The sequence below is a fragment of the Saccopteryx bilineata genome, chromosome 2 (assembly GCF_036850765.1).
Source record: "Saccopteryx bilineata isolate mSacBil1 chromosome 2, mSacBil1_pri_phased_curated, whole genome shotgun sequence".
In the NCBI taxonomy this organism is placed as follows: domain Eukaryota; kingdom Metazoa; phylum Chordata; class Mammalia; order Chiroptera; family Emballonuridae; genus Saccopteryx; species Saccopteryx bilineata.
The window spans coordinates 66,304,398-66,332,334 of record NC_089491.1 but is presented as its reverse complement, the minus strand read 5'-3'; the positions used below and the strand labels follow the sequence as shown (position 1 = coordinate 66,332,334).

The window sequence follows — 27,937 nt, the reverse complement described above, 5'->3', positions numbered from 1 at the left end:
AAAACACGGTGTAGGGCCAACACTGTTCTGAGGCATTATAGATACAATAGAAATTGAAGGCATTATTTGGTTCTAGAGGCACTTACATAATTAGCTACTCCACTGCTTGACTCTCAGCATTTCTTCCATAACTCTAGATTTGGCAAATGGGAATGTGTAGTTTGTAATAAATATATTAGTTGTACTGTGCTGCTAACATATTCTTACTGTTTCCTACTCTGAAATTGTTTGCAGTACTTAAATATATAATCTTACCTGCTTTGTCAGTTCTGTAAGTTTGAAATTATGTAGATATTTCTAATACTGGTTAATATTAATTATAGTTTATAATGTCTGTGGTAAATTTTCCTTAGTCTGTTAGGTTGAACCAAATTGCCATTTTTGTAGATCAAAGACATTTCAGCAATCTCATGTGGTTCAGCCTAATCATAAAGGAAGTTTAAAGGAAGTTTAAGGGGCTCCTAGTCCAGGCATGGCCAACAGTTTTTGCCTCGGGGCCAGATTAGAAAGAAAACTTTTTTCACGGGCCAGACAAAATATTAAAATTAAAAAATGTTAAATACAAAAATGATTCGTTTAAGTAAACATAATTTTATGTAATTTCTTTATGAATAAATGTGAGTGAAAAAATTTAATATACAGTATTATTTTAATAAAAACATTTTAATAAAAATATAATTACATACTGTATAAATATCCAAACTGTATCACAATCAATCAAAACAATATTTAATTAATAGAATGAGCTTGAAGGGACTATATCACAAATAAAACAATTATTTCGTTTTACAAACAGCCTGGACACATTTTCAGTTATCAACTGCAGCTATTATGCTACAGCGCCACTTGATTCAGCACACTTGACCACAAAAATAACAAATTGTTTGACCTTGGGTGCGCAGTGGCAAACTGCACCTAAAAGAATGTGGGTTTCACATCGCCGCTAAACGTCAAACAGTTTATATCAAGTACAGATGAATACAAAAGTTATAAATCCTTATAGTGGAATTTTTTTAAAAAATGAAGTATTGTGGATCCATTTGACCAATTATTGGAAATTAACCCTAGATTAGTCACACGCGGAATTCTTTTCCGCATATTACTATCTTCTTAAATATCTCAATTTCCAATAATCAAAGACACTTCCACTTCTGAGTAGCTGAGATTTTAAAGTAGCAGAAAATATTAAAAATTTAATCGCGGGCCACGGGCCAGGCCGTATGTTGGCCATGCCTGTCCTAATCTATTTTTGTCACTTAGTAGTCACTAGGAATGATCTTGTAACCTATTTTTTCTTTGTCATTTTTGTTTGTTTTCTTTTAAAAGAAAATATGCCTTTTAGGGAAACAGTATCCTTACACAGAAATTAATGAATGTAATGAACATAGGTTGATACAAATTAAGGTGAATTACTAAGTACAGTATATTTTTTAAATTATCACACAGTATAAACATTTCAGTGTAAACTAAACTTTTCCTTTATGTGGCGGTAGTTTTATTTTAGATATTTTGTTTTAAAATACGAGCTTATTTTAAGAAAAATATTTTGAACTAATTAGAAAAGCAGTATAATTTTACTAGAACTATAAATGTAGTTACTAATATTTTTGTTATTGCTGACACTTCACTGTTTAGAACTTTAGGAATTAAACTAGTTTGATTATTAACTAAAACAATTATTTTGACCATTTTTCAACATTATTAAAGTGAAATAAAATGAGCCACAAAATTATGAAAGGAAATGTATAAAGTTTTACTAAAGACTTCTGAGATCATATTAAAAATATGTACTTAATTTCATTTACATCTTTGAATATATCACATATAGTTGAAGTCCTTTGTTAGCAATCCCAACAGCAATAATACAGCTTGTTTAATTGTATAGTTAGCAAACCATAGCAAAGGTGTAATGACAGTTCTCTGGGGGTGCATTTATTCACCTACTAGGAGACTGATGAAGTATTTTTTAAAAGATGATTCATTCAGTAACCTCTGATATCTAGGGTGAGTTTCCAGATCTTTGTCATTCTGGGCTGAAAGTTAAGTATCTGTATTATAAAACCGACTGAGAGGTTAGGGATGTCGGATGAAACCACCAATGTTGAAATTTCAGCTATTTTTATACTAAGCCTGAAGTTCATACATCATAATAAATAAATATCTTTTAAAGTATAAACTGCAGAACTTTCTTTGGTTTTAGCTATTACAGATAATTGTGAATTCAGTGTGTGTTAAAGCAACTTCTGTTACCACATTTTGGGTGTTTTATATTATGTGTTATCAAGCTGTGTTTTTGTGTTTTATTTTAGCTTATTTGCACTAATCTTGATGAACTCAGGGACTTAATCACAAAAATCGAGAATGAACTCAAAGATCTGGAAAACAGTAGAAAAAAATCGGTAGGTGTTGATCCAAAAGTTCTATCTATTATTGTCAGCTTTAAAATTTATTCCTGCTTTTTTTCTAAAGCCTTTTTAATCTTGTTTTCCTGGATGACATAAAAATTTGCAATGAACAATAGAAACATTGTTTCTTTTATTTCTCCTATGTGGTCTAGTTTTTATTTTTAATAGACAAAAATTGTGCCAGAGCAAGTAAATTAATTTTGTTTGCCTGGTCTATATCAAGTATAATTTTAGATATTTTCCAATATACTGGTTGGTTGTTTTCTGACTGGTAGTTTTTTTAGGTAATGTTTACCTTGCAAATATTCTTAATAATTATATGCTTTCAATGGAAGTTTATTGCTTAGTAACATAAAATTTTAATTAGTTGTGACATAAATAACAGATGTAAATTGTTTAATATTGCCCCAGATGTTTTTGATACATGCCTAAAATGTTTTTTTAAGAACCTTTATCAGCTGAAGTTCATTTTTAACTTTCACGATATAGTCCAAATTCACAATTAAACTTGACCTTTATTTTTTATTGTTTTTGAAAGAATAGAGAATAGAGGCATTATATTTATTCACTCACTACTTGGTAAAACACTCAATTATGTTATTTATTAAATCAGTACCCATTTAACTGGCATTCATAGTTGAAAAACAAACACCAATTAATAAATGGGGAAAGCTTTAAGCATTGAAGATAATCAGTCAACAAAATAATCCCTTTGTTTTATTTCTTAGGAATGTTCATGTAGTCATTTTTAGGTGTTTGCTCAGAACCTGTTAATCTAGAATTATATATAAAATACAGCAGGCTTTATATCAGCAGATTTGTAGTAGTCATTTTATATGCTATTTAGAAAAGATACCGGTATATTGGTAGCACTCTGAAGGGAGGAGACTGAGGTATCATAAAAGTGTAGTCTTCAAAATTTATTTTAATATAGGAGTGAGACAGCTGTAATGATTTCAGAAGTCTTTATTGTGCTACCTCTAAGAATATTGCTATACTAACAGATAGAATAATGTTCATTATGATAGTCATCAATTAAGAAGAAAACATTATGTTCAATATGCAATTTGAGAAAGAAGAAAACTGAATATTATAGAAATATTTTATTAAAAGTGATTTAGACCCTTAGTAGACTTTTATGTTTTCATATGTATATCTACACATATTTTGGTATATGGGCATTCTCTTAATGTGGAACACCATTTGTTTTAAAATTTACCTGTGTGATATATTTCATTAAAAAATTTATATTAGACTTTTTTTCTCAGCCAAAGTTTTTAAAAATCTATATTTGATGTTATATGCTTACAAAGGACTGATGTTCTGTAGGAGGAAGGAATAATCTTTTAATCGTAAAGGACTGATGTTCTGTAAGAGGAAGGAATAGTCTTTTAATCAGGGTGTTATTAATAGGATTTTTGCAGAAGCTGTTTATTTTTAATATGTTGTCCATACTTCATAACTCTAAACAGAATTTTTAAAAATTAATTTGCTGGTTGGTTTTTATGCTGCAGTTAAACAGAATGTATTCATCTTAATTTGTTCCTATATTATAAATTAGGATTTTGTTTTTAATGGGTAGTTTTAAGTGTAATTGACTGTGTGTACTTGCTTATGGTATGTATTGTAAGAGAAAAAGACTTCTACTCATCCTAGAGTTTTTCTGTAAAGCCATTTAACTCACTTCCAAGTGGTAGAGGTATAAGCATATTTATTGCCTTCCTTCACAGGAACCAAGTAGAAGAGTTAGAAAAGTAATAATATATTACAAATACTTAACACTCTGGTCCTTGGGGGACATATTTATCAGAAAGATTTAAGTAATGTTTAAGGTTTCACTGATTATATTTTATGTCTCTAAATTTTTAACTTGTCCATGATTTCTAATGTTTGCATATCAGTTTTAAAATATGATTTCTGCTCTTAAAAAAGTGGAAATTCTTGGAATTGCACTTAGTGGAGATAATCTTATTGAGATTACCAACATATAGGCTATTTTTCTTTAACTTTAATTGCCTAAAAGGTTTTCATGAATATCATCCCAACCACTGAAATGGCCACACTGCATTTTAAGGGAGATAGACAATAAAAATTTGCATTTCTTTTTTCCCCCATTTATTTATTTATTTATTTTGCAAATGCTAATGCTGAGTGTGATAGGTATTATTTGCAGGAATAAACTTTATGGATTGTTTATGTTAATATTGAAGACCAATTTATTTGTCTGCCATCATTTGTAATAAGGTGTTCCACATAACTGAATTTTCTACATAACTGAAATTCATCATTTAATGAAAAACTTTCCTTCTTTCTTGTACTATGTTGAATACAATTTAACCCTTTATTGATGACTCAAGGGTCATTATGAATATCCGTAATTTTACTGATACCCTGAAAATCTATTAATATCAGTAACTCTAAACATTCACCAAAAGGTTTTTATGCTACATTATGAAGGTTTTTGTTTGTACTTTTGCTTTTGTTCTGTCTCTTCATTGTCAGCCTGTCATTTCTTCTGTGTGTTCATGTACTTGCCCTGCCTGATATATACTGTGGACAAAGCAAGTGGGCTCATGGTAAGGACCTGAGGGACTTTCTTAATAATGAAATGCATAAAATTGGTGTAGTGATAACCGTTTTGATGATTTCGTGCTTTGTGGGATTCCTTCACTAATTGCTAGATAAATGAAGTATTAATATTGATCTTCATAAAAGTATATCACTGCCAAAACTAAAATGGTGTTTAAAGTCAAAACAACTTTATTACCATCAGATTTCCTATTTATAATAATGGCTTCAGTAACAAAGAGGGTATGTTCTATATAAACATTTAGTTGTCATAAATGCCATTGTTAAAGATAGAAATTATATATGTGAGCTCTGGCCAGTTGGCTCAGCAGTAGAGCGTCAGCCCAGCGTGTAGAAGTCCCGGGTTTGATTCCTGGCCAGGGCACACAAAAGAAGTGCCCATCTTGGCCCTGGCCGGTTGGCTCAGCGGTAGAGCGTCGGCCTGGGGTGCGGGGTACCCGGGTTCGATTCCCGACCAGGGCACATAGGAGAAGCGCCCATTTGCTTCTCCACCCCCCTTCCTCTCTGTCTCTCTCTTCCCCTCCCGCAGCCAAGGCTCCATTGGAGCAAAGATGGCCCGGGCGCTGGGGATGGCTCCTTGGCCTCTGCCCCAGGCGCTAGAGTGGCTCTGGTCGCAGCAGAGCGTCGCCCCTGGTGGGCGTGCCGGGTGGATCCCGGTCGGGCGCATGCGGGAGTCTGTCTGACTGTCTCTCCCCGTCTCCAGCCTCAGAAAAATACAAAAAAAAAAAAAGAAGTGCCCATCTGCTTCTCCATCCTGCCCCCCTCCTTCCCCACTATCTCTTTATTCCTCTCCCGCAGCCAAGGCTCCATTGGAGCATAGTTGGCCCAGGCGCTGAGGATGGCTCCATGGCCTTCGCCTCAGGCACTACAATGGCTCCTGCCTCAACAGAGCAATGATCCAGATGGGCAGAGCATCGCCCCCTGATAGGCATGCTAGGTGGATCTTGGTCAGGTGCATGTGGGAGTCTGACTGCGTTCCCACTTCTAACTTTGGAAAAATGCAAAAAAATAAAATAAAATAATTATATATGTGAGAGAGGATTTAACATGGATTCATAAAAACACCTGTCTCCATTAGGGAGCTTCTCTGCAGGGTCTTTCCAGATAGTTTTTCCTAACAAAGCAACAAGGAAGAATTATCTCATTTCCTCACCTAGCTCAGCATTCCATTAAAAAACTTTCTTAATCACATAGAGGCTTTGCCATTGAGCTATTCATTGTATTGGAAGATGTACAGTTTTTTAAAATCTAGACTGATCCTACTCTTTGTTGAAAAACAACTAGTGTTATTGATGGTTAATAATGTGAGGAGAGAGCAATGCTTTAAATTTCTTGAGTTTGCTTTAGTTCACTTGATCTCATTACTTTGTCTAGGGGCTTTGTAGAAAAAGATTCAATATCCTGTAGATCCTACGATGCTATACGTAATTATACCTGAGATTTGTTTAAACTGAAAAACTGGTTGAGTTAAATAGAGGTATATAGTTGGACAAAGTCATTTTTTTTTTCTTTTCCATTGTTATTTAGACAGTAGGATTCTTTAGTGGGCCAAAAGAGAAATTATAACATTTTACTGTTATTTTTGTGGTTTTAGTCAAGAGATAGAATTTATATTTTTTTATTTGGAAAATATCCCTATCTAGGAAATTTATTAGTTTTACAGAAAGATAGAGCAAAGGTATTAATAAATCTTTCTGATCCTATTGTATTTGAAATTTACTAGACATTATTGCTTTTTAAATAATCAAAATTGTAAGATTTTGCCAGGCTTTCACAGAGTGGTTATATTTCTGAGTTTTTCATGTGACCCCTTTTTTCTCATATTGGCTTTATTTCCTTATGTTTTATATCATACTTTATATTTTCAAAGAGGTTTCCATCATTTTTTTAATAAAAAAGGCAAGGAGAGAGAGACAAACAGGATCATAAAGCCATTCCTATATGTGCCCTGACTGGGGATCTAACCTGGCAACATCTGCACTTTGAGACAATGCTCCAAACCAACCAAGGTATCTAGTCAGGGCAGTTTTCCATCTTATTTTAATAAGAAAAGATGTATGTGGCTAAAAAATAAGAAGGGTGTTATTTATAAGAAAGAAACCTTGTTTGGATTATATTATGACAAATGATAGTCTTATAAACTAAAATTAAAATATTAAGACCATATCTTTCCTGATACATCTTTTAGCAATTAAGCACTTCAGCACTGAGCAGGATTTAAGATAGACTTTAAATATTTCTAAATATTGTAATCAGTGTAAAGAAAAGCTATAAAATTGTTGTTTAATCCTGTAATTCTATTTGAGATTTAACACTTATTATCCCTGTTTACCCTCTCCCCCCAGTAATTTACACAGTGGTCTGTTACACAGACTCCCTTTAATTATGGAAATTTCGAAAAAAGCTCCTATATTCAACAGTAGGGAGATGACTAACCAAACAGTAATATTAACATCGTGGTATATCATATTAAATAGCTAGTAAAATATTTAAGCTCATTGTTACTACATGAAAATTCTTGTGAAATGATTAATTCTTAAAGACATACAAAAGAATGTGTGTAATGGTTACTATATGTCAAAAGATGTGCTAAGAAGAATTGGAGGCCCTGGCTGGTTGGCTCAGCAGTAGAGCGTCAGCCTGGCGTGCGGGGGACCCGGGTTCGATTCCCGGCCAGGGCACATAGGAGAAGCGCCCATTTGCTTCTCCACCCCCCCCCCTCCTTCCTCTCTGTCTCTCTCCTCCCCTCCCGCAGCCAAGGCTCCATTGGAGCAAAGATGGCCCGGGCGCTGGGGATAGCTCCTTGGCCTCTGCCCCAGGCGCTAGAGTGGCTCTGGTTGCAGCAGAGCGACGCCCCGGAGGGGTAGAGCATCGCCCCCTGGTGGGCAGAGCATCGCCCCTGGTGGGCGTGCCGGGTGGATCCCAGTCGGGCGCATGTGGGAGTCTGTCTGACTGTCTCTCCCCGTTTCCAGCTTCAGAAAAATACAAAAAAAAAAAAAAAAAAAAAAGGAATTGGAAAGGAATTTTAAGTAATGAATGAAATTAATCTTCCTGGTGTTCTTAAGATACAATAGTTTAAATTCATAATTTAATAATATTATTTCTCCTGCCTAACCAAAGTCTGTACATCAGCTAGACCAAACATTTAGAGAAATCAGAAGCTGATATCAGATATGGTGATACCCCATTTTTTGGTCACAGGGTTCTTTGTAAGTCAGTGGTTATCAATTGAGGATAATTTTGAACCCCCAAGACCTTTTGGTTGTCATAGTTGAAAAGATGGTACAGGCACTAAATGAATAGAGGCTGGTGCTGCTGCTAAAAATATATTACATTAAAATGGTCCTATAATGCACATGATAGCCCCCCATGACAAAGAATTATCCAGCTTCAAATATCAGTTGTGTGGTGATTGCAAAACCTGGTGTAAGGCCATATTTGCTGAGGTCCCTAGTCTCTTATTTTGTCTGCTGCTATTGCCAATTTATTATGTTGATGTTTGAAAATTTGTAGAACTCAATGAAGTCATATATCAGATCCCATAAATGAGAATATTTCATTTCATCATATACACCTAATTCAGGCCTATATTTGATAGAACTTGTGAATGTCAGTATTAACCTTTACCCTTTATGATTTTATCAGATAGTTCTTGATCTTAGCTTCAGATCCATCTCAGCTGTCTTCAATCCATTATGATTTATGGCCTCATTTACATTTTTTCATCATTTACCTTTTACGTTTGTTAGGAAATGAAGTTACAAATAACATGGTTATAGAAGTAAATACTTTATTCATTTTTAGAAAGATGAAGTAATATATTTTTTTAAAAATGAAGAGATAGTAAGGAATGAGATACACAGGTAAATGGAAAAATGCAGTCAAATTATGCATAAAATTTCACTTATATGAATTTATTTGGACTCAAAAAACATAATTGTATGTAAGGCAAAGAAATTATACATTAATCTTATTTTCTAAAACTTGTAATAAAGAAATTTTCCTCTATTATAGTGAAGGATTATGGGATTTTCCCCTCTTCATTCTATACCCCATTTGTTCATAGTGAGACATCATTTTATTTTTGTAAATAAAAATTATTTATAGTTAGCTGTTTAGAGTACAAAATTTATTTTGTTAGAGTGTGTAAGGAACTATAGGTATATTTAGAGTCCTGAATATGCCTTAATTAACTTGATTTAGTGGCTTTAGTTTTAGATATGGTTGCAATAATCTCAAAATTGTCCTTTAAATTAGTATTTTTAAGTTTTGACAATTGCATCATTATGTGTATTGTTCTCTTTTTCTAGATTTTCTGGTAAACTATTTAATGCTTAACAAAACTAAAAACTGTCTCAGCTGTGTTGGGTGGGATTACTTTGTGTTTAAATGGTCATATTTAAAGCTTTTACAAAATTAAATGACCTTTTGGAAACCCTGCCACAGATAAAATAAGTTTTTTTACCTATCTTAGTTACCGACTCTAGTCTTATTCTTTAGGAAAATATTTCCTTAATGCCTTCTCTGTGTTACACATTCTACCAGGAATGTGATAGGGATCTAGAGATTGAAATGAAGTACTTATCCTGAAGGAATTCGCTTATAGAGCTTAAGATTCTGTCTCCAAGTCTGGGATAAATTATTAATTTTAATCGGGTTGGACTACCTCCAATTTTGTTTTTTTTTTTAATAAAAGATTTAATCTTTTATTTTCAAGCTGTGTTTATTCAGAAGTCACCATGCACTCTAGACACTTGCTCACTTTCATTAATTACATGTATCTATGTTGTTTGGGAGTAAGGTAGAAGTACAGATAATGTGGACTTTATGAAGAGTCAACCATTAACTGACATGTTCAAAATAATAGTGAGCAGATAAAGTTAGAGAACAGGATGTGAACCAGAACAATTCATGGCTGGTAGGATAAAGCTTCAGTTGACTATAGTCACTTAATTGTCTGAGAATGCATTTTCATTTATCCATGGTAAATCTTGCTTTTGGGTACTTTTTGACATTTAATCATGACTCTGCTCAACTAAGAACTGGATTTTAACCCTTATTAATAATGTTCCCTGTTTCTGCTTACTGCAGTTTGGCATGGTTTGAATCCCATCAGGGAAACTTCTATAAAAACAATATTTGAAAACCTCTTTTCTTTCAAAGAAAGTTCCACTTAAAAGGGAAAAAGGTTGTTTGGTATTTTTACATTAAGCAGAGAATTAATGCGGTATATTCCCAGAATGGAGTGAGCTTCAAGATAGAGTTAAACTAGGTGATAACCTTCTATAGTTAGAGTTTCATAGTGTGGCTTTTATAATTTGCCTTAAACTTTTTTGAATTACATATCACACACACTTATTCAAATATAAATAACATTTTAAATATCAAATTTTTTCAAAGCCCCAAGTAAATTTGTATTATCTTTTATTTAATAGTTATTTTACCATCTTCCACTGACAGGAATTCTGAAAAATAAATCTCTGAGGCACTTACAGCCAAGACTGAGCTTCATTATTCTGCTTTTTTTATATTATAGAAGATATCAAAATATTTTGAAAGACCCTAAAATTTAAAGGTAGAATATAGTTCACTGTCTTTGGTGAATTGGGAAAGAATATTATCAGAAAACAGAGGACTGAACAATAAAACTTTCCTATGATTTTTACTAAACTCTGTAGAAAAAAGGAAAAAAGTGGTACCTTATATATTGAAGGAAAATTAATTCAGAATCAGGCAGAAAGTAAAATGGAGCCTAGATAGAGGGCAGAGTTTACATGTATATACCCCAGTACTTTAAAATAAAAAAAGGCCTTATTTAGAATGAGTTTCTTTTGGTTTAGATGTGATTCTCACAAGTAGTACACACTTAATTAGAACAAGAGCAGTTTGAAGCAGATTGAGTGTGCAACACTGACAGACAATTGAAAACAACCTACAAAGTATATTTTATGAGTCCAAATGCATTAATAGTCAATAATCATTTAATATAACAATATAGGTTATAGCCCTAGAAACCTGAACAGTGCTTAAGAATCACTGTATTAAAATACAACACAGTAATTTTGTTCATAATGATGACCCAAGTCATCAAGAGTAAAATTATATTCACTTTGTGTTCAGGAAGTCTGGAAGACTTAGCAACATTTCTGTCAATTAAAAAAAAAAAAATTTGCACCTAAGGAGAAAACTTCAGTTAACTAACATTTACCTATTTAGTTAGAATACTTCCTGTGGCCTACTCTATGGTAGGCATTGTGATAGAGCCTGAGAAAGTAAAAATAAGTAGGATATTGTCCGTGCTTTTAAAGATATTCCAATTCTTAATTTCACTTACTTAGAACTTTATGCTCTGATGATACCAAAAGTAGCATTACTTAGTGATTCAGATTGTACAGTGAATTGTAGAACCCACCTTTCTGGTACCAGGTATAGAGTTGATAAAATTTTATCGACTTGTTTGCCCACCAACTTACTGAAAATGATCTAATTCAGATACTCAACCTTAGTGGTTATTTTCCAGTCCAGGATTATTTCTTCTTTGTAAATGAAAATGGTAGATGTCAGTTACATAGATATTGTTAGATTTTCTTTCCCAATATTAGTAACTGCCTCACTAAGAATGTGATATGTCATCCTTTTCTCTAAAAAGCCAAATGACACTGAAATTTGCATGCTTTCTAGTTAAGTGCTAATATAGAATTATAATGGAAATTTTGTGTATGTTGTTCAGTGTGGGATGCCTTTAAAATAAAGTACAAATACTTTCCTTTTCTATTAAATTAGTCTGAAGTGAAAATGTGTGAGTACCTCAAGACAGAATACTAGCATATGATAAGTTTATATTAGAACTTCTGGCAGTGTTAAAATGGTCCTGAACTTTTCCCATATTAATATGCAAACTGTCAAACTAGCACTTTTTCAGGAGACTTTACCCCCTAAAATGTAAATATGCAGGAATATGTGAATATGGTAGTAGTTTCTTTAAGTAAGCAATTAGAAAAAAGTAAATGCTGTTACCTTTTCATTTAATATTACTTAGACTAGGAAAATGTCAAATGATTAGTTTATTAAAATACTTCACTAAAGTTAATTTTATTTGTGCTGTTATTACACAATTGAATTTAAATTATTTCCAACTTTTTTGGATATTGCTAGTGATTTTAAATGAGACATCTTTATGTATGGATCCATTTGGCTTTTCTAAAAGTTGTTTGCATTTTATTTGAAAAGCATAATATATTGTTATGTAATTTCTTTTTTACGATGGTATTTATATCTGGAATTCCTAGGAACCACGCCTGTAACAAAAAATACGATCCATGTTTCTGTGCTCTCACAACATATTTATAAGTAAAAGCATAGAGAAAAGTAGCATTTTGCTATACTTTTATTATACCCATTATAATTTTGTACTGTTCATTTTAATAAAACTATTTTTTCACTTCCACAATAATGCCCTCTCAATTAAAAAAAATTTCTTTGTATAATTTTTCCTTCATATAACTGTTAATATTTACTTTGTTTAGCTATGTTACAAGAAAATCTGTATAAACAACAGGATTGTTTAAACAAGTTACTTTTATCTAAATTTATTTAAATCATCTAAGTTTATTAAAATATGCAAAATATGTCCATTGGTGGTGAGACATTTAATAAATCTGGAATTTATTTGTTTTTCTCTGTATTTCTTTTTAGGTATCCAATGTCCTCAATATCAGTAGATTGCCAACTCCCTATCTTTGTATCACCCAGCCAGCGTTATGCTGGTGTTATTAGTACTCATCCCAGATTACTGCAAGAGAATGGGATTGTTCTTTAGTTGTAAGGTAAATTTCCCTCCCCACTCGTTTCACACATAGACAGCTTTTCATTTCACAATATTGTGTAGTTTTGTAAGTTTTTTAAAATTTCTTTTCCCATAGGTCCTTAGGTTATTAATCTGTCACATTCAAGACTTATAAAACTGCATAATATAATGAAAGACTTACCTTGTAACTTTTTGTAGTAATCCCTATGAGGTTATAAAACCTGTACTGTTTGACAGTTGGGACATCTTATAGAAAGGGAGCTGGCAATCTGCAGCTGCTATGGACATTGGATGAGAAAGCATTGAAAGGTAAACTTCAAATTTAGTCCATATTGTATACCTTTGATTCTGTGGTGAATGCTTGAAATTCATACTCTATTTTATGTTAAAGTATATAATAAATTTATAAAATAAAAATATTACTCTTTTTTTTAAAATGACTTTTAGCAAATGTTTGAATTATTAAGTTCACATAATGCATTGGAATAAACGTAGAAAATATTTTTTATCTCTGAAAATAGTGAGAATTCTGATTTGAGAACAATTCATTTATCCTCATATTCATATACCTGTTTATAAAGAAAAGTTAGGGCCAAATTTATGTATGTAAAGCTTTTATATATAATTTTATTAGAGAAACAGTTATAGCACTGTTTTACAAGTGACCTTTAATCCTTCTGTGCACCATCTTTATCTTTGATTCTGTATTGATTAATGCAGATAAAGATTGTAAGAGCCTTCTAATTTTTGTTTACAGCTGTATTCTCTCTCAAGTGTTTGAAAACAGGGGTACTTTCTGTTTTCCTTATTTGTTAATTCACTTTTAAACTTTAGATCACAATAATTTTAAGTACTCTTGTAATTAAAATAAATTTGAGATGTTAATTTTTGCATTACCGAGATATCTACATGTAAATATAGGTACTTACGTGATGCAGTCTCTTTCTTCTTTAGGAATTCTCTGTGTATAGGCCAAGGGAGGTATCATTGTTTAGTGGCAGGAGAAGGGATTTCAATATTCAGAGACCTAGAATTCTGTTCTAAAGTCTACTGCTATCTACAAGAACTTCCCTGTGTGTTACTTTAGCTAGTTTTCTTCTATAAAATTATGTCCTCTGAGTTCCCTTTTAATTTAAATAATTTTATCCTAGAAGAAATATGATAATTGTTCTGAATTTTTCTATTATCTGCATATGTAAATCAAGTTGATCAGTCAGAAAAGCTATTGTGAATGTTTAATGACCTGACTTAAAGTTCAGGAAATACCTGTTTGACTTTTATTAGACCCAAGTTATGGTACATGTTACCATTTCTGATTGACTTTTAAAATTTCAGAACTTTTTCTCTCATTACATTGGTTCCATTGTATACTGTGACATTCAGAGATTATCAGTTGGTAGAAAAGGACATACTGTTTTAATTTAATTTGAGTTGTACTGACCAAAGAAGATGATAAATGAAACAAGTAGTCTGAATTTCTCTTTTACCTATAAAGTAGTTAAAGCACCTTAACTCAAGATACCAGTCCCAGAGCAGTGATTCTAAAACCTATGCTCCTTTTTGATAACCCTAAAAGCTATGGACACTCATAACCCCTGGCAAGGTATAGGAATGCCTTTCGGCAAGGTCGTTGTATTCTTTATGTGTATCTTCTAGTCAAAACATTTTATCAGTCTTTCTATAATTTATGTATGTAAATAATAGACTTTTTGTTTGTTTCCAAAATATAGATTGAATAAGAATGCATTTTTAAATGTAAATGAAATACAATGTTCTCACTATCCAAAGTTGTTAATATGCAATATAAAGAAAGGGAAGAAGGCTTAATATATATATATATATTCATACACACACACACACACATTCTCAAACAAGTCAGTGGATAACACAATTATATGGAAGTTAGAAATCTATTCTCTGAATAATATTTATGATCCCTTTCCTATATTATAGTCAGCTACTTCAGTAGTTTATTTTCTGGGTTTTGGATTAATTAATAACCAAACTAAAACTAAAAGGTAAAATCTTCCTAATATTTTAAAAATTCTTTTCTATAAAAATTAATATTGTAATTTAGTAGAGACATAAACACAGCTAACAAGTGTCTTGAAATAATGACATCCAGCTACACAGTGTCCGCTTCTTATGCCTTACCTACTTAGTCCTAGAGTCCCATAATACTGGTAATCCTTCTGCATTCCCTATCCCATCCCGTCACCACCATACTAATCTAGAGAGCAACCATACTGCTCAAGTTAATTCTGCGTTTTCTGTTCTTCCCCATGTGACCCCAGTTAAAATGAATTCAGCATATTTTGTGCTCTCTGGTCTTTTAACACATGTCCAATTATATCACAGATAAGCTGTTCTCCCCACTGTCGGTTTTTTTTTTTCCTCTTTTTACTCTCTTTAACCTAGGAAAAGTTTACTTCTACTCTCACCATTTTATTTTTGAGCCATAGGTAGTTAAGAAGTAGAAAAATAACATTGTTAAGATGCTCTGTTAAAGGGGTAAAATCTTAACCTTCCTATTTTCTATTTTATCCTTTTTATTTTCTATTTTTTATTGAGATAAAATCCTATCTCATTCCATAAAGGATTTAGGGCAGCTATCATCTGTCTTTTCATCTTCCTCAGTTAGCTTTTCCTAGATGAAAGTTATTTCTTGTTCAGTTTTATCACTTATCATTTAAGTTTTGTTTTCATGGGCTAGAATAAATACTTAATACTAATTTATAACATTCCTTTGGGAAAAAATTAACTTTTGAGGTATAATTCATTGGTAAGTTGGGTTCTTTTAGAAAGCATTTGACGAGAGAGAAAATATGTCTATGTTAGTATATTATATGAAATTAAATATTTTTTTGAAATTTTTTTCACATTGCTATTATTTGTCATGCCACTAAGAAGGCACAAAAATTAGTGAGCCTAGGTTCTATATTCTTTTTTTTTCTTCCTTAAGGCAGACTCCCACATGTGCCCAGACTGGGATCCACCTGGCAAACCTACTAGGGGGTGATACTCTGGCCATCTGGGGCCTTTGTTCTGTTGCTCAGCAACTGAACTATTTATTTTAGCACCTGAGGAGAGGCCTTGGAGCCATCCTCAGTGCCATGGGCCAACTTGCTCCAACCTAGCCATGGCTTCCGGAGGCGGAGAGAGAGAGAAAGAGAAAGGGGAGTGAGAGGGATGGAAAAGCAGGTGGTCGCTTCTCCTGTGTGACCTGACCGGGAATCAAACCTGGGATATCCACATGCCAGGCTAATGCTATACCACTGAGCCAACCAGCCACGACCGGTTCTATATTCTTCATGCACACATGCACAAAGACCTACATCTTTCTGCTCTTTTAATAAACAATTTTCCTTCTAAGATAAAAACAAAAATCTGAGGTAGAAATGTAGTTATTTTTATATGTATAAACATTCTCTTAGTTTAAAACAAAAATTTTTGGGAATAGGAACTATTAATCACTTAGGTTTATACGCAACTAAAATTTTCATGACTGAAAACTTGAAGGCTTTATATATATATATATGTGTGTGTGTGTGTGTATATATATATATATACACACAGTTGAGAAATTTATGCAGATTTAGAATATGTTTTGTTCTAGGGAGTAGCAGTTTTAAATGTTCTACATATGTGTAAATTGACTCACTTAACAGTTGCTATGGGATGAAGTCTAATTCTTTGCATGCTAAATGTGATCCATAACATACAGTAGTGTCTTTTGTCATTAAAAAACAGTAAAATAGGTGGACTATATGGTATATGAATTATATTGCAAAGCTGCTACCAAAAAAAGGAAATAAACATGTTAACAGAAAAATGATGATGATGGTGGTGGTGGTGATATTTCTTTGTTTTGTTTTTAATTTAAGTGAGAGGGGGGAAGATAGACTCTTGCATGCTCCCCCACCAGGATCCACCTGGCGACCCCTGTCTGTGGCCAATGCTCTGCCCATTCGGGGTGGATTCTGGCAACCAAGATATTTTTAGCTCTTGAGGAGGAGGCTCCATGGAGCCATCCCCAGCACTGGGGCCAACACACTCGAATCAGTCCAGCTGTACTGCAGGGAAGAGAGGGAGAAGCAGATAGTTGCTTCTACTGTGTGCTCTGACCCAGAATTGAACCCGAGACTTCCACATGCCTGGTCGATGCTCCACTGCTGAGCCAAATGGCCAGGGCCAGGTGGTGGTGATGTTTATAGGTGTACACTAACATTGTAGAGAATGGAGGGGAAGTCTACCTAGAGATATAATTTCTATAACTTACTATTTCTGTGGTGTTTGAATAATTAATGGGTACTGGTAAAGTGTATCATGTTTTTAATCATTTTTTATTTTATTTTTTAGAAAATTAATTTTAACAGGGTGACATTGATCAGTAAGTGTTCATAGATTTCAGGCAAACATCACTCCATCATTTGATTAGTCAGTTATGTTGTATATCCATCACCTAATGCCAAATCATTTTCCATCACCTTATATTCCCCTCTGGTAAAGTGTACCTTTACTAGAGGTTTTTATAACCTGTATCAGGTTGAATTTATATGACATGGTTTTTAAGAGATAGTGATGTAATTTTAAGAACTTCAGCGTCAGGCAGATGTGGGTTCAAGTTATAGGACTTAAACAAATTATTTAGTCTCTAGGAACCTAAGTTTTATCATTTGTTAAGTGAGACTAAACTGCACATACCTCAGAAGGGTTTTTATAATAACTAAGAGTATGTGTGAGCTGTCGTGCTCACCCAATCCCTCCTTCACTCTTCCCATCTCCCTACATATGAATGAAATATTTTGGATAATGCTTAGCAAATGAAGAAGTGTCAGTAATCATTAACTCCATGTAGCATTTCAGTATTGAAAAATATGAACAATATATCAAATAAGATTTATTCCATAGGATACTTTCCTCTTTCTGCAATTTTCTACAGAAGAGATACTTATTTTATGGGTATTAGTGTTTTGGTTTTTACTCAGAAAATAAAGCTTGACATTTACTTTTAGAATATCTCTAAGGGATTTACTTTTAAAATTGTGTTTTTAGGGCAGATGGTATCATCGGAGGCAAGCTGTAAAAGAATTGCATAGTACATTGATACGTCTTTTAAATGAATTGCTGCCATGGGAGCCAAAGTTAATGAAAGCTTTTCAAAGAAACAGGTAATACAAGCTTTATAATTTGTTTTACTTATTTTAGGGCTCATAATTTATGATTTGTGGGAAGATGTCCTGGAATTATTTGGTAGTTTTTTTATTGATTTATAATTCAACAGATATTTTTAAGTGCCTCATGTGTACAAGGGACTTCAAAAGCCCTGAAAAAATTAGTGTTGATAAAATAAAACCTTTATCCTGTGGCTTACATTCTTCTTTTTTTATTGCGATAAAATGCACAAAGTTTACCATCTTAACGAGTTTTAAGTGTGCTGTTTAGTGGTATTAAATACATTCAGAATGTTTGGTTACTGTTAACCATCCATCTTCAGAACTGAAACTGAAACTCTATACCTGTTAAAATAACCCCACATTTTCTCTGCCCCCTGGGTCCTGTAACCACCATTCCATATTTTGTCTCTCTAATTTTGACAACTCTAAGTACCTAATATAATATACAATGTTTGTCTTTTTGTGACCGGCTTATTTCAATTAGAATGATGTTCTCAAGGTTCATCCACGTTGCAGCATATGTCAGAATTTTCTTCCTTTTTTTTTTACTTTTCATTTTTCCGAAGCTGGAAATGGGGAGGCAGTCAGACAGACTCCCGCATGCGCCCAACCGGGATCCATCCGGCATGCCCACCAGGGGGTGGTGTTCTGCCCCTCTGGGGCGTCGCTCTATTGCATCCAGAGCCACTCTAGCGCCTGGAGCAGAGGCCAAGGAGCCATCCCCAGCGCCCGGGCCATCTTTGCTCCAATGGAGCCTCGGCTGTGGGAGGGGAAGAGAGAGAGAGGAAGGAGAGGGGGAGGGGTGGAGAAGCAGATGGGCACTTCTCCTGTGTGCCCTGGCTGGGAATCGAACCCGGGACCCCTGCACGCCAGGCCAACACTCTACCGCTGAGCAAACCAGCCAGGGCCAGAATTTTCTTCCCTTTTTAAGGCTGAATAATATTTCATTGTATGCATTTACCACATTTTCCTTAGTGGATGCTTAGATGGCTTTCATGTTTTTATCTCTTATGAATATTGTTGCTATGAACATATGTGTACAAATATCTCAAGTCCCTGCTCTCAATTCTTGGTGAATATACCCAGAAATGAGATTGCCAGATCATAAGCTAATTCTTCTTTTAATTTTAATTGTTTTCCCTGGTGACTGTACAATTTTACATTCCCACCAACAAGGGCACAAGAGTTTTAGTCTCTTCACATTCTCACCAACATTTGTTATTTTCTAGTATTTTTTTATAGTAGCTATCTTAATGAGTATGAAGTGGGTGGTATATTGTTATATACTTCTGATTTGAATTTCCCTAACAATTAATGATGTTGAATATCTTTTCATGTGCCTATTGGCCATTTGTATATCTTTGGAGAAATGTCTATTCAAGTTTTTTTTTTTGCTGATTTTTTTTAATTGTGTTTACATAGATTCTAGGGTCACTCCGAATGCCTCCCCCCTCTCCCCTATTCCCATCAACCTCTCCCTGCCCACCTCCCTACAGCGCCCTCCCCCCTTCCCTTCAGGTTTATCCCTTCCTATCATCCCCTTTCCCTCTGTCCTCTTTTCCTCTGGTCCTTTTGATCCCTCCTCTGTCTCAATTCCATTCCTCAATTCTCATTATTCCTTGGATTCCTCAAATGAGTGAGGTCATATGGTATTTTTCTTTCTCTGCCTGGCTTATTTCACTCAACATAATAGTTTCCAGGTCCCTCCATATTGTTGCAAAAGGTAATATTTTCTTCTTTTTTAGAGCCCCATAGTATTCCATTGTGTATATGTACCACAGCTTTTTAATCCACTCATCCACTGACGGACACTTGGGCTGTTTCCAGATCTTCGCTATTGTGAACAATGCTGCCATAAACATGGGGGTGCATTTCTTTTTTTCAGTCGGTAATATGGTGTCCTTGGGATATATTCCTATAAGTGGGATGGCTGGGTCAAAGGGCAATTCCATTTCTAATTTTTTTGAGGAATCTCCATACTGTTTTCCACAGTGGCTGCACCGGTCTGCATTCCCACCAGCAGTAGAGGAGGGTTCCCTTTTCTCCACATCCTCACCAGCACTTATTCTGTGTTGTTTTGTTGATGAGTGCCATTCTGACTGGTGTGAGGTGATATCTCGTGGTTTTAATTTGCATTTCTCTAATGATTAGTGATGTTGAACATTTTTTCATTTGTCTATTGGCCATCTGAATGTCCTCTTTGGAGAAGTGTCTATTCATTTCTTGGGCCCATGTTTTGATTGGATAATTTGTCTTCCTAGTGTTGAGTTTTACAAGTTCTTTATAAATTTTGGTTATTAATCCTTTATCAGCTGTTTTGTCGAATATGTTCTCCCATTGTGTGGTTTGTCCTTTTATTCTGTTCATATTGTCTTTAGCTGTGCAAAAAGCTTTTTAGTTTGATACAGTCCCATTTGTTTATCCTGTCTTTTACTTCATTTGCCTGTGGAGATAATTCAGCAAAGATATTGCTGTGATAGATGTCAGTGAGCTTACTGCCTAAGTCAGCGGTTCTCAACCTGTGGGTCGCGACTCCGGCAGGGTCGCCTAAAGCCATCGGAAAATACATAATGCATATCAGGTATTTACATTCCGAATCATAACTGTAGCAAAATTACAGTTATGAAGTAGCCACCAAAATTATTTTTTGGTTTGGGGTCACCGCAACATGAGGAACTGTATTGCAGGGTCACGGCATTAGAAAGGCTGAGAACCACTGGCCTAAGTTTTCTTCTAGGATACTTATGGTTTCATGATTTACATTTAAGTCCTTTATCCATTTTGAGTTTATTTTTGTGCATGGTGTAAGTTGGTGGTCTAGTTTCATTTTTTTGCAAGTAGCTGCCCAGTTTTCCCAACACCATTTGTTAAAGAGACTGTCTTTACTCCACTGTATGCTCTTACCTCCTTTGTCAAATATCAGTTGTCCATAAAGCTGTGGGTTTATTTCTGGGTTCTCTGTTCTGTTCCATTGATCTATATGTCTGTTCTTATGCCAGTACCAAGCTGTTTTGAGTACAATGCCCTGTAGTATAACTTGATATCAGGAAGTGTGTTACCTCCCACTTTATTCTTCTTTTTCAAGATTGCTGAGGCTATTCGTGTTCTTTTTTGGTTCCATATAAATTTTTGGAATATGTGTTCTATATCTTTAAAGTATGTCATTGGTATTTTAATTGGTATTGCATTGAATTTATAAGTTGCTTTGGGTAATATAGACATTTTAATTATGTTTATTCTTCCTAACCATGAGCACGGTATATGCCTCCACTTGTGTGTGTCTTCTTGATTTCTTTTATCAATGTTTTATAATTTTCTGAATACAAGTCTTTAACCTGCTTGGTTAAATTTACTCCTAGGTACTTTATTTTTTGTTGTTGTTGCAATAGTGAAGGGGATTGTTTCCTTAATTTCTCTTTCTGACAGTTCATTGTTTATGTATAAAAATGCCTCTGATTTCTGTGTATTAATTTTATACCCTACCACCTTGCTGAATTCGTTTATTAGGTCCAGTAGTTTTTTGACTGAGACTTTAGGGTTTTCTATATATAGTATCATATCATCTGCAAATAATGATAGTTTACTTCTTCTTTTCCAATTTGGATGCCTTTTATTTCTTTTTCTTGTCTGATTGATGAGGCTAGGACTTCCAGTACTATGTTGAATAAGCGTGGTGGAAGGGGGCACCCCTGCCTTGTTCCTGATTTTAGGGGAATTGCTTTTAATTTTTGTCCATTAATTATAATGTTGGCTGTGGGTTTGTCATAGATGACCTTTATCATGTTGAGGTATGTTCCCTGTATTCCCACTTTGCTGAGAGTTTTGATCATGAATGGGTGCTGGATTTTATCAAATGCTTTTTCTGCATGTATTGAAATTATCATGTGGTTTTTCTCCTTCCTTTTGTTTATGTGGTGAATCACATTAATTGTTTTACAAATGTTGTACCATCCTTGCCACCCAAGAATAAATCCCACTTAATCATGATGTATAATTTTTTTCATGTATTGTTGGATCCCATTTGCTAATATTTTGTTGAGGATTTTAGCATCTAAATTCATCAGGGATTTTGGCTTATAATTTTCTTTCTTTGTGTTATCTTTGCCTGATTTTGGAATCAGAATTATGCTCGCCTCATAAAAGGAACTTGGAAGTGTTCCTCCTGAATTTTTTGAAATAGCTTGAGAAGGATAGGAGTTAGTTCTTCTTTGCATGTTTGGTAGAATTCACCGGTGAAGCCATTGGGCCCAGTAGTTTTGTTTTTTGGGAGTTTTTTGATAACTGTTTCGATCTCTTTTGTTGTAATCGATCTGTTTAAGTTTTCTGATTCTTCCAGATTGATTTTTGGAAGAGTATATGTTTCAAGGAATTTGTCCATTTCACCTAGGTTGTTTGATTTTTTGGCATACAGTTCTTCATAGTATTTTCTTACAATATTTTGTATTTCTGTTGTGTCAGCCGTTATTTCTCCACTCTCATTTCTAATTTTATTTATTTGAGTCCTCTCTCTTCTTTTCTTGGTGAGTCTTGTTAAAGGTTCATCAATCTTGTTTACCCTTTCAAAGAAAAGTTTTTTGCTGATTTTTGAGTCAGCTTTTTTCTTTATTGCTGTTTTAGGAATTCTGTATATATTCTGGCTATTAATCCTTTATTAGATATATGATGTACAATTTTCATGAAGTCTAATTTGTTCATTTTTTCTTTTGTTCCCTGTGCCTTCAGAGTTATGTTACATCCAAGAGATCATTGCCAGATCCAGTCATGAAGCTTTTGCCCTGTTTTCTACTAAGAGGTTTATAGTTTTAACACTTACATTTAGGGCTTCGATCCATTTTGAGTTAACTTTCTATGCAGGGTGTTGGAAAAGAGTCTTAACATGATTCTTTTGTTTGTGGATACCGACTTTTCCCAACACCACTTGTTGAAATGATTGTTCTTTTCTCATTGAATGGTCCTGGTGCCCTTGTAAAAAACTATGTGACCATATAACGAAAGGGTATACTTCTAAACTCTGTTCCATTTCATTGGCTTATACATGGTGGAGCAAAAGTAGGTTTATAGTTGTGAGTATGTGAAACACAGAGTTTATTCTTATAGTATTATTTATTAATTACTCTGTTTTTCATGTGAACAACCTTAAAGCTACTTCGACCCCACTCTGTATGTCTGTGCCAGTAACACATTGTCTTGATTACTGCACCTTTATTGTAAGTTTTGAAATCAGAAATTGTGAGTACTCCAGCTTTGCATTTTTAAAAATGTTTGTTTAATTGATTTTGGAGAGAGAAGAAGGATAAGAGAGAGATGGGAACATCGATCTGTTTCTGTATGTGCCCTGACTGGGTCGAACCAGCAACCTCTGTGTTTTGAGATAATTATCTAACCAACTGAACTATATGGCATTTTTCCCCCCATAGATTGTTTTGGCCATTTAGGGGTCACTTGAGATTCCAAATGAATTTTAAGGTGGCTTTTTCTATTTCTACAAAAAACACCATTGGGGTTTTGATAGGGATTGCATTGAATTTGTAGATCCACTTGGGTAGTGTTGACATCTTTAAATATTAAGACTTTCCACTACAAAGAAAGAAAATTATAGGCCAATATTCATAATGAACATAAATGAAAAAAATGCTCAACAAAATATTAGAAGTCTGAATTCATTAGAAGTCTAAAAGATCATACACCATGATCAAGTGGGATTTCTTCCTGGGATACAAGTTTGGTACAATTTAATGTGAATCACCACATAAACAAAATGAAGGATAAAAATGATATGATATCAATAGATGCAGAAAAGACATTTTACAAGATTCAGCATGCATTATGGTAAAATCTGTCAGCACAGGGAACTAAGGGGAACATGCCTCAACTTAATACCAGCCACGAATGACAAACCCACAGCTAACATCATACTCAATAGGGAAAAAACTAAAGGTGTTTTCCTTAAAATCATGAATGAGATGGGGATGTGTACTTTTACTGCTCTCATTCAACATAGTACTAGAAGTCCTAGCCACAGCAATCATACAAGAAGAAGAAATAAAAGGCATCCACCCAAAAAGTCCAGTAAAAGACTACTAGAACTGACCCTGGCCTCTTGGCTCAGTGGTAGAGTGTCAGCCCAACGTGTAGATGTCCTGGGTTTGATTTCTGGTCAGGGCACACAGGAAAAGCAACCATCTGTTTCTCCACCTCTCCTTCTTTCTCTGTCTCTCCCTCCCGCAGCCATGGCTTGAGTGGTTCAAATGCATCAGCCCCAGGTGCTGAGGATGGCTCCGTGGAGCCTCTGCATCAGGCACTAAAAATAGCTCAGTTGCGAACATGGCCCCAGATGGGCAGAGCATCAGTCTCAGATAGGGGTTGCTGGGTAGGTCCTGGTCAAGGCACATGCAGGAGCCTGTCTCTTGGTCTCCCCTCCTCTCACTTGGAAAAGAAGAAAAAATTAAATAATTGTTAGAACTGAAAAATCAAACCACTAAAGTAGTAGGATACAAAACAAATATTCAAAAATTGGTTGCATTTTTATGTAATAATGAATTATCAGAAAGAGAAATTAAGAAAACAGTCCCATTTACAATTGCATTTAAAAAAAAAACCTAGGAAAAATTTTAACCAAAGAAGTAAAAGACCTGTACTCAGAAAATTATGACAGTAAAGGTAGAAATTGAAGAAGATACAAATAAATGGAAGCATATGCTATGCTCATTGATAGTAAGAATTAACATCGTTAAAATGGCAATACTAAAACCAATCTGTGGATTCAATGCAATCCCTATCAAAACTTTGGCATATTTCACAGAACTAGAACAAATCCAGAAATTTATAGAGAACCACAAAAAGACCCCAAATAGCCACAGCAGTCTCAAGAAAGAAGAAAAAAGTTGGATGATATCACACTATCTGATATCAAACTATGCAACAGTAATCAAAACAACATGGTACTGACATAAAAACAGACATATAGAGCAATGGAACAGAATAGAGAACTGAGAAATAAGCCCATACATATATGTTTAATATTTAACAAAAGAAACTGAAATATTAAATGGAGTAAAGATAATGTATTCAACAAATAGTGTTGGGGAAATTGGACAGATACATGCAAAAAAAAAATAAGTGAAATTAGACCACCTTCTTATACCATATGTAAGAATAAACCTTTAAATGGGTTGAAAATCTAAATGTAAGATTCAAAACCATGAAACTCTTAGAAGAAAATACAGGCAGTAAAATCTCTGACATTTCTCTTAACAGTGTTTTTTTCTGGTAGATCTCTTTGCACAAGGGAAAGAAAAGAAAAATAAGCAAACAGGAGTGCATCAATCAAAAAGTGTTTTTCACAGTAAAGGAAACCCAAAACAAAAGATAACCTACTGAATGGAAGAAGATATTTGCCAGTGATACATCTGATAAAGGGTTAATACCCCTCTATCAAGAACTCAAAATTTATCAAGAATTCATACAACTCAACACACACACAAACAAACAAACCCACAAACATCCAATTTTAAAAATGGGCAGAGTACCTTATAAGGCCAGAAGCTGCCTCCATGGCCAGGCAGGTTCTCATTGGATTCGGGCAGATGGTAAAGGAACTGTGGAGCCAGAAAATGGTAAGCCATTGCTTTTATTTAAGTCTCCTAACGGTGGATGAGCAAACAGACTGGGAAGACCACTTTCCTTTCTTCCTATGTACTCACCTGGACTCAAAGGCCCCACAGGCAAAACAGCACTCCCCCGCCCAAACAGACCGCCAAAATCTCATGGCTCCCACACCCCTCAGCACTCTCTCTCTCTCTCTCTCTCTAGACTCTCTCTAGCAAAACAGGCTGGGAGAACAAACCCCTTCACCAGCAAACATTAGCAAACTATGGTCTCTCCCAAACTGAAAGGCAATCTGCCGCCCTGAGGTCAAGCACCCACAGCCTTTCATAGACCATACACACATGGCTGCCCCAAAACAAGTGAGCAAACGTAAAAAACACTTATTACAAACTTGTTTGCCCAACATACCTGAATAGATATTTTCTCCACAAATGACATACAAATGGCCAATAGACATATGAAAAGATGCTCGATATCACTAATCATCAGAGAAATACAACAGAAAACCACAATGAAATATCACCTCATACCTGTCAGAATGTCTGTCATCAATAAAACAATATACAACAGTGCCTGTCCAGGTATGGATGAGAAGCAGTCAATGAACAACTAACGTGATGCAACTACAAGTTGCTGCTTCTCATCTCCCTTCCTATCTCTCACTAAAAAAAAAAAAAAAATCGGTAATAACTATGTATGAGATGGCACTTGAAATATTAGGAGGACTACTTTGTAAGTATATGATCATCTAACCATTGTTATACAGCTGAAACTAATATAAAATAATATTGAATGTAAAGTATAATTGAGAAAATTATTTAAGTATGTTGTCTTTCAATCCATGAACATGAGCTGTGTTTCCATTTATGTCTTTAATTTCTTTCTCCAGCATGTATTGTTTTTATTGTACAAGCAAGTCTTTCACATTTTTTATTAATTCCTAAGTACTTTATTATTTTTGATGCTATTATACAATAAATTGAATTGTTTTATTTTTTTTTTACATTGATCATTGTCAGTGTGTAAAAATTAACTGATTTTTTGTATTTTGGCTTAGTATCTTGCTACTTTGCTGAATTTGTTTATTCTAACAGTTTTTTTTGTAGACTCTTAGGGTTTTTTTTCCATATAATATCACATAATCTGTGAACAGAGATCATTTTACTTCTTCCTTTCCAATTTGGATGTCTTTTGTTTCTTTTTCTTGTCTATTACTCTATTGAATAGAAGCAGCCAAAACAAGCATCCTTGCCTTGTTCCTGTGCTTAGAGGAAAAACTTTCATTTCAACCTTTTACCATTGAGTATTAGGTTGGCTCTGAGTTTGTTTTCTGTTGTTTTTTTGTTTGTTTTGTTTTGTTTTTATCAAGTGAGAGGCAGGTAGGCAGAGAGACAGACTCCCACCTGTTCCCCAACCAGGATCTACCTAGCAACCCCGTCTGGGGCTGATGTTCTGCCTGTCTGGGGAAGCTGCTCTGTTGCTTGGCAACAGATATTTTAGCACCTAAGGTGAGGCCTTGAAGCCATCCTCAGGTAGGGCCAACTGGCTGCAGGAGGAGGAAAGAGAGAAGGGGGGTGGGTGGAGAAGCAGATGGTCACTTTTCCTATGTGCCCTGACCAAGAGTCAAACCCGGGACCTCTACACACCAGGCTGACACTCTACCACTGAGGCAACGGGCTGGGGCTGGCTGTGGGTTTTTCATGTGTGCTTTTATGTTGAGGTAGTTATCTTCTATTTCTTGTTTGTTGAATGTTTTTGTTATGAAAGGATTTGACTGTTGTCAGATGAGTTTTCTGCAGCAATTGAGACGATCATACGGTTTCTTTCCTTCATTCTGTTAATGTGGTGGATTGCATTAATCAGTTTTCATATATTGACCAATGATTGTATTCCAGAAATCCATTTTGTCATGGTATATAATTTCTTTAATATGCTACTGAACTTGATTTGATTGTATTTTGTTGAGCATTTTTGCATTAATGTTTATAAGAGATAGTCTGTAGTGTCTTTTCTTGTAGTATCTTTATCGGGATTTGGCATCAGTATAATTCTGGCCTCAAAAAATGAGTTAAGAGTGTTTCCTCCTGTTGAGTTTTTTGGAAAAGTTCGGAAAGGATCGGCATTAGTTCTTACATGGTTGGTAAAATTTTCTGGCAGGAGCCATCAGGCGCAGGGCTTTTCCTTATCAAGAGATTTTTTGGTTTATTGATACTATCTTCTTACTAGTTATAGATATATTCAGATTTTCTATTTCTTCATGATTTAATTTTGGTAAGTTTGTGTTCCTAGGAATTTGTCCGTTTCATCTAGATTATCCAGTTTATTGGCAAACAGTTGTTCTCATGGCTCCA

General features: G+C 34.5%; 1 protein-coding gene across 4 annotated transcripts in view; it reads left to right on the top strand.

Annotated features, from left to right (window-relative positions):
* BRD10 (bromodomain containing 10) overlaps window positions 1-27,937 on the top strand; it is a 131,053-nt gene that overhangs the window by 92,517 nt on the left and 10,599 nt on the right. For 3 of the 4 annotated variants that reach the window (XM_066257215.1, XM_066257217.1, XM_066257213.1), the window contains 2 exons: window positions 2,310-2,399; window positions 17,857-17,972. In XM_066257215.1, the coding sequence (XP_066113312.1) occupies window positions 2,310-2,399; window positions 17,857-17,972 (206 nt within the window). The remainder of the gene's footprint in view (window positions 1-2,309; window positions 2,400-17,856; window positions 17,973-27,937) is intronic. The other variant, XM_066257216.1, reaches the window with a different exon arrangement.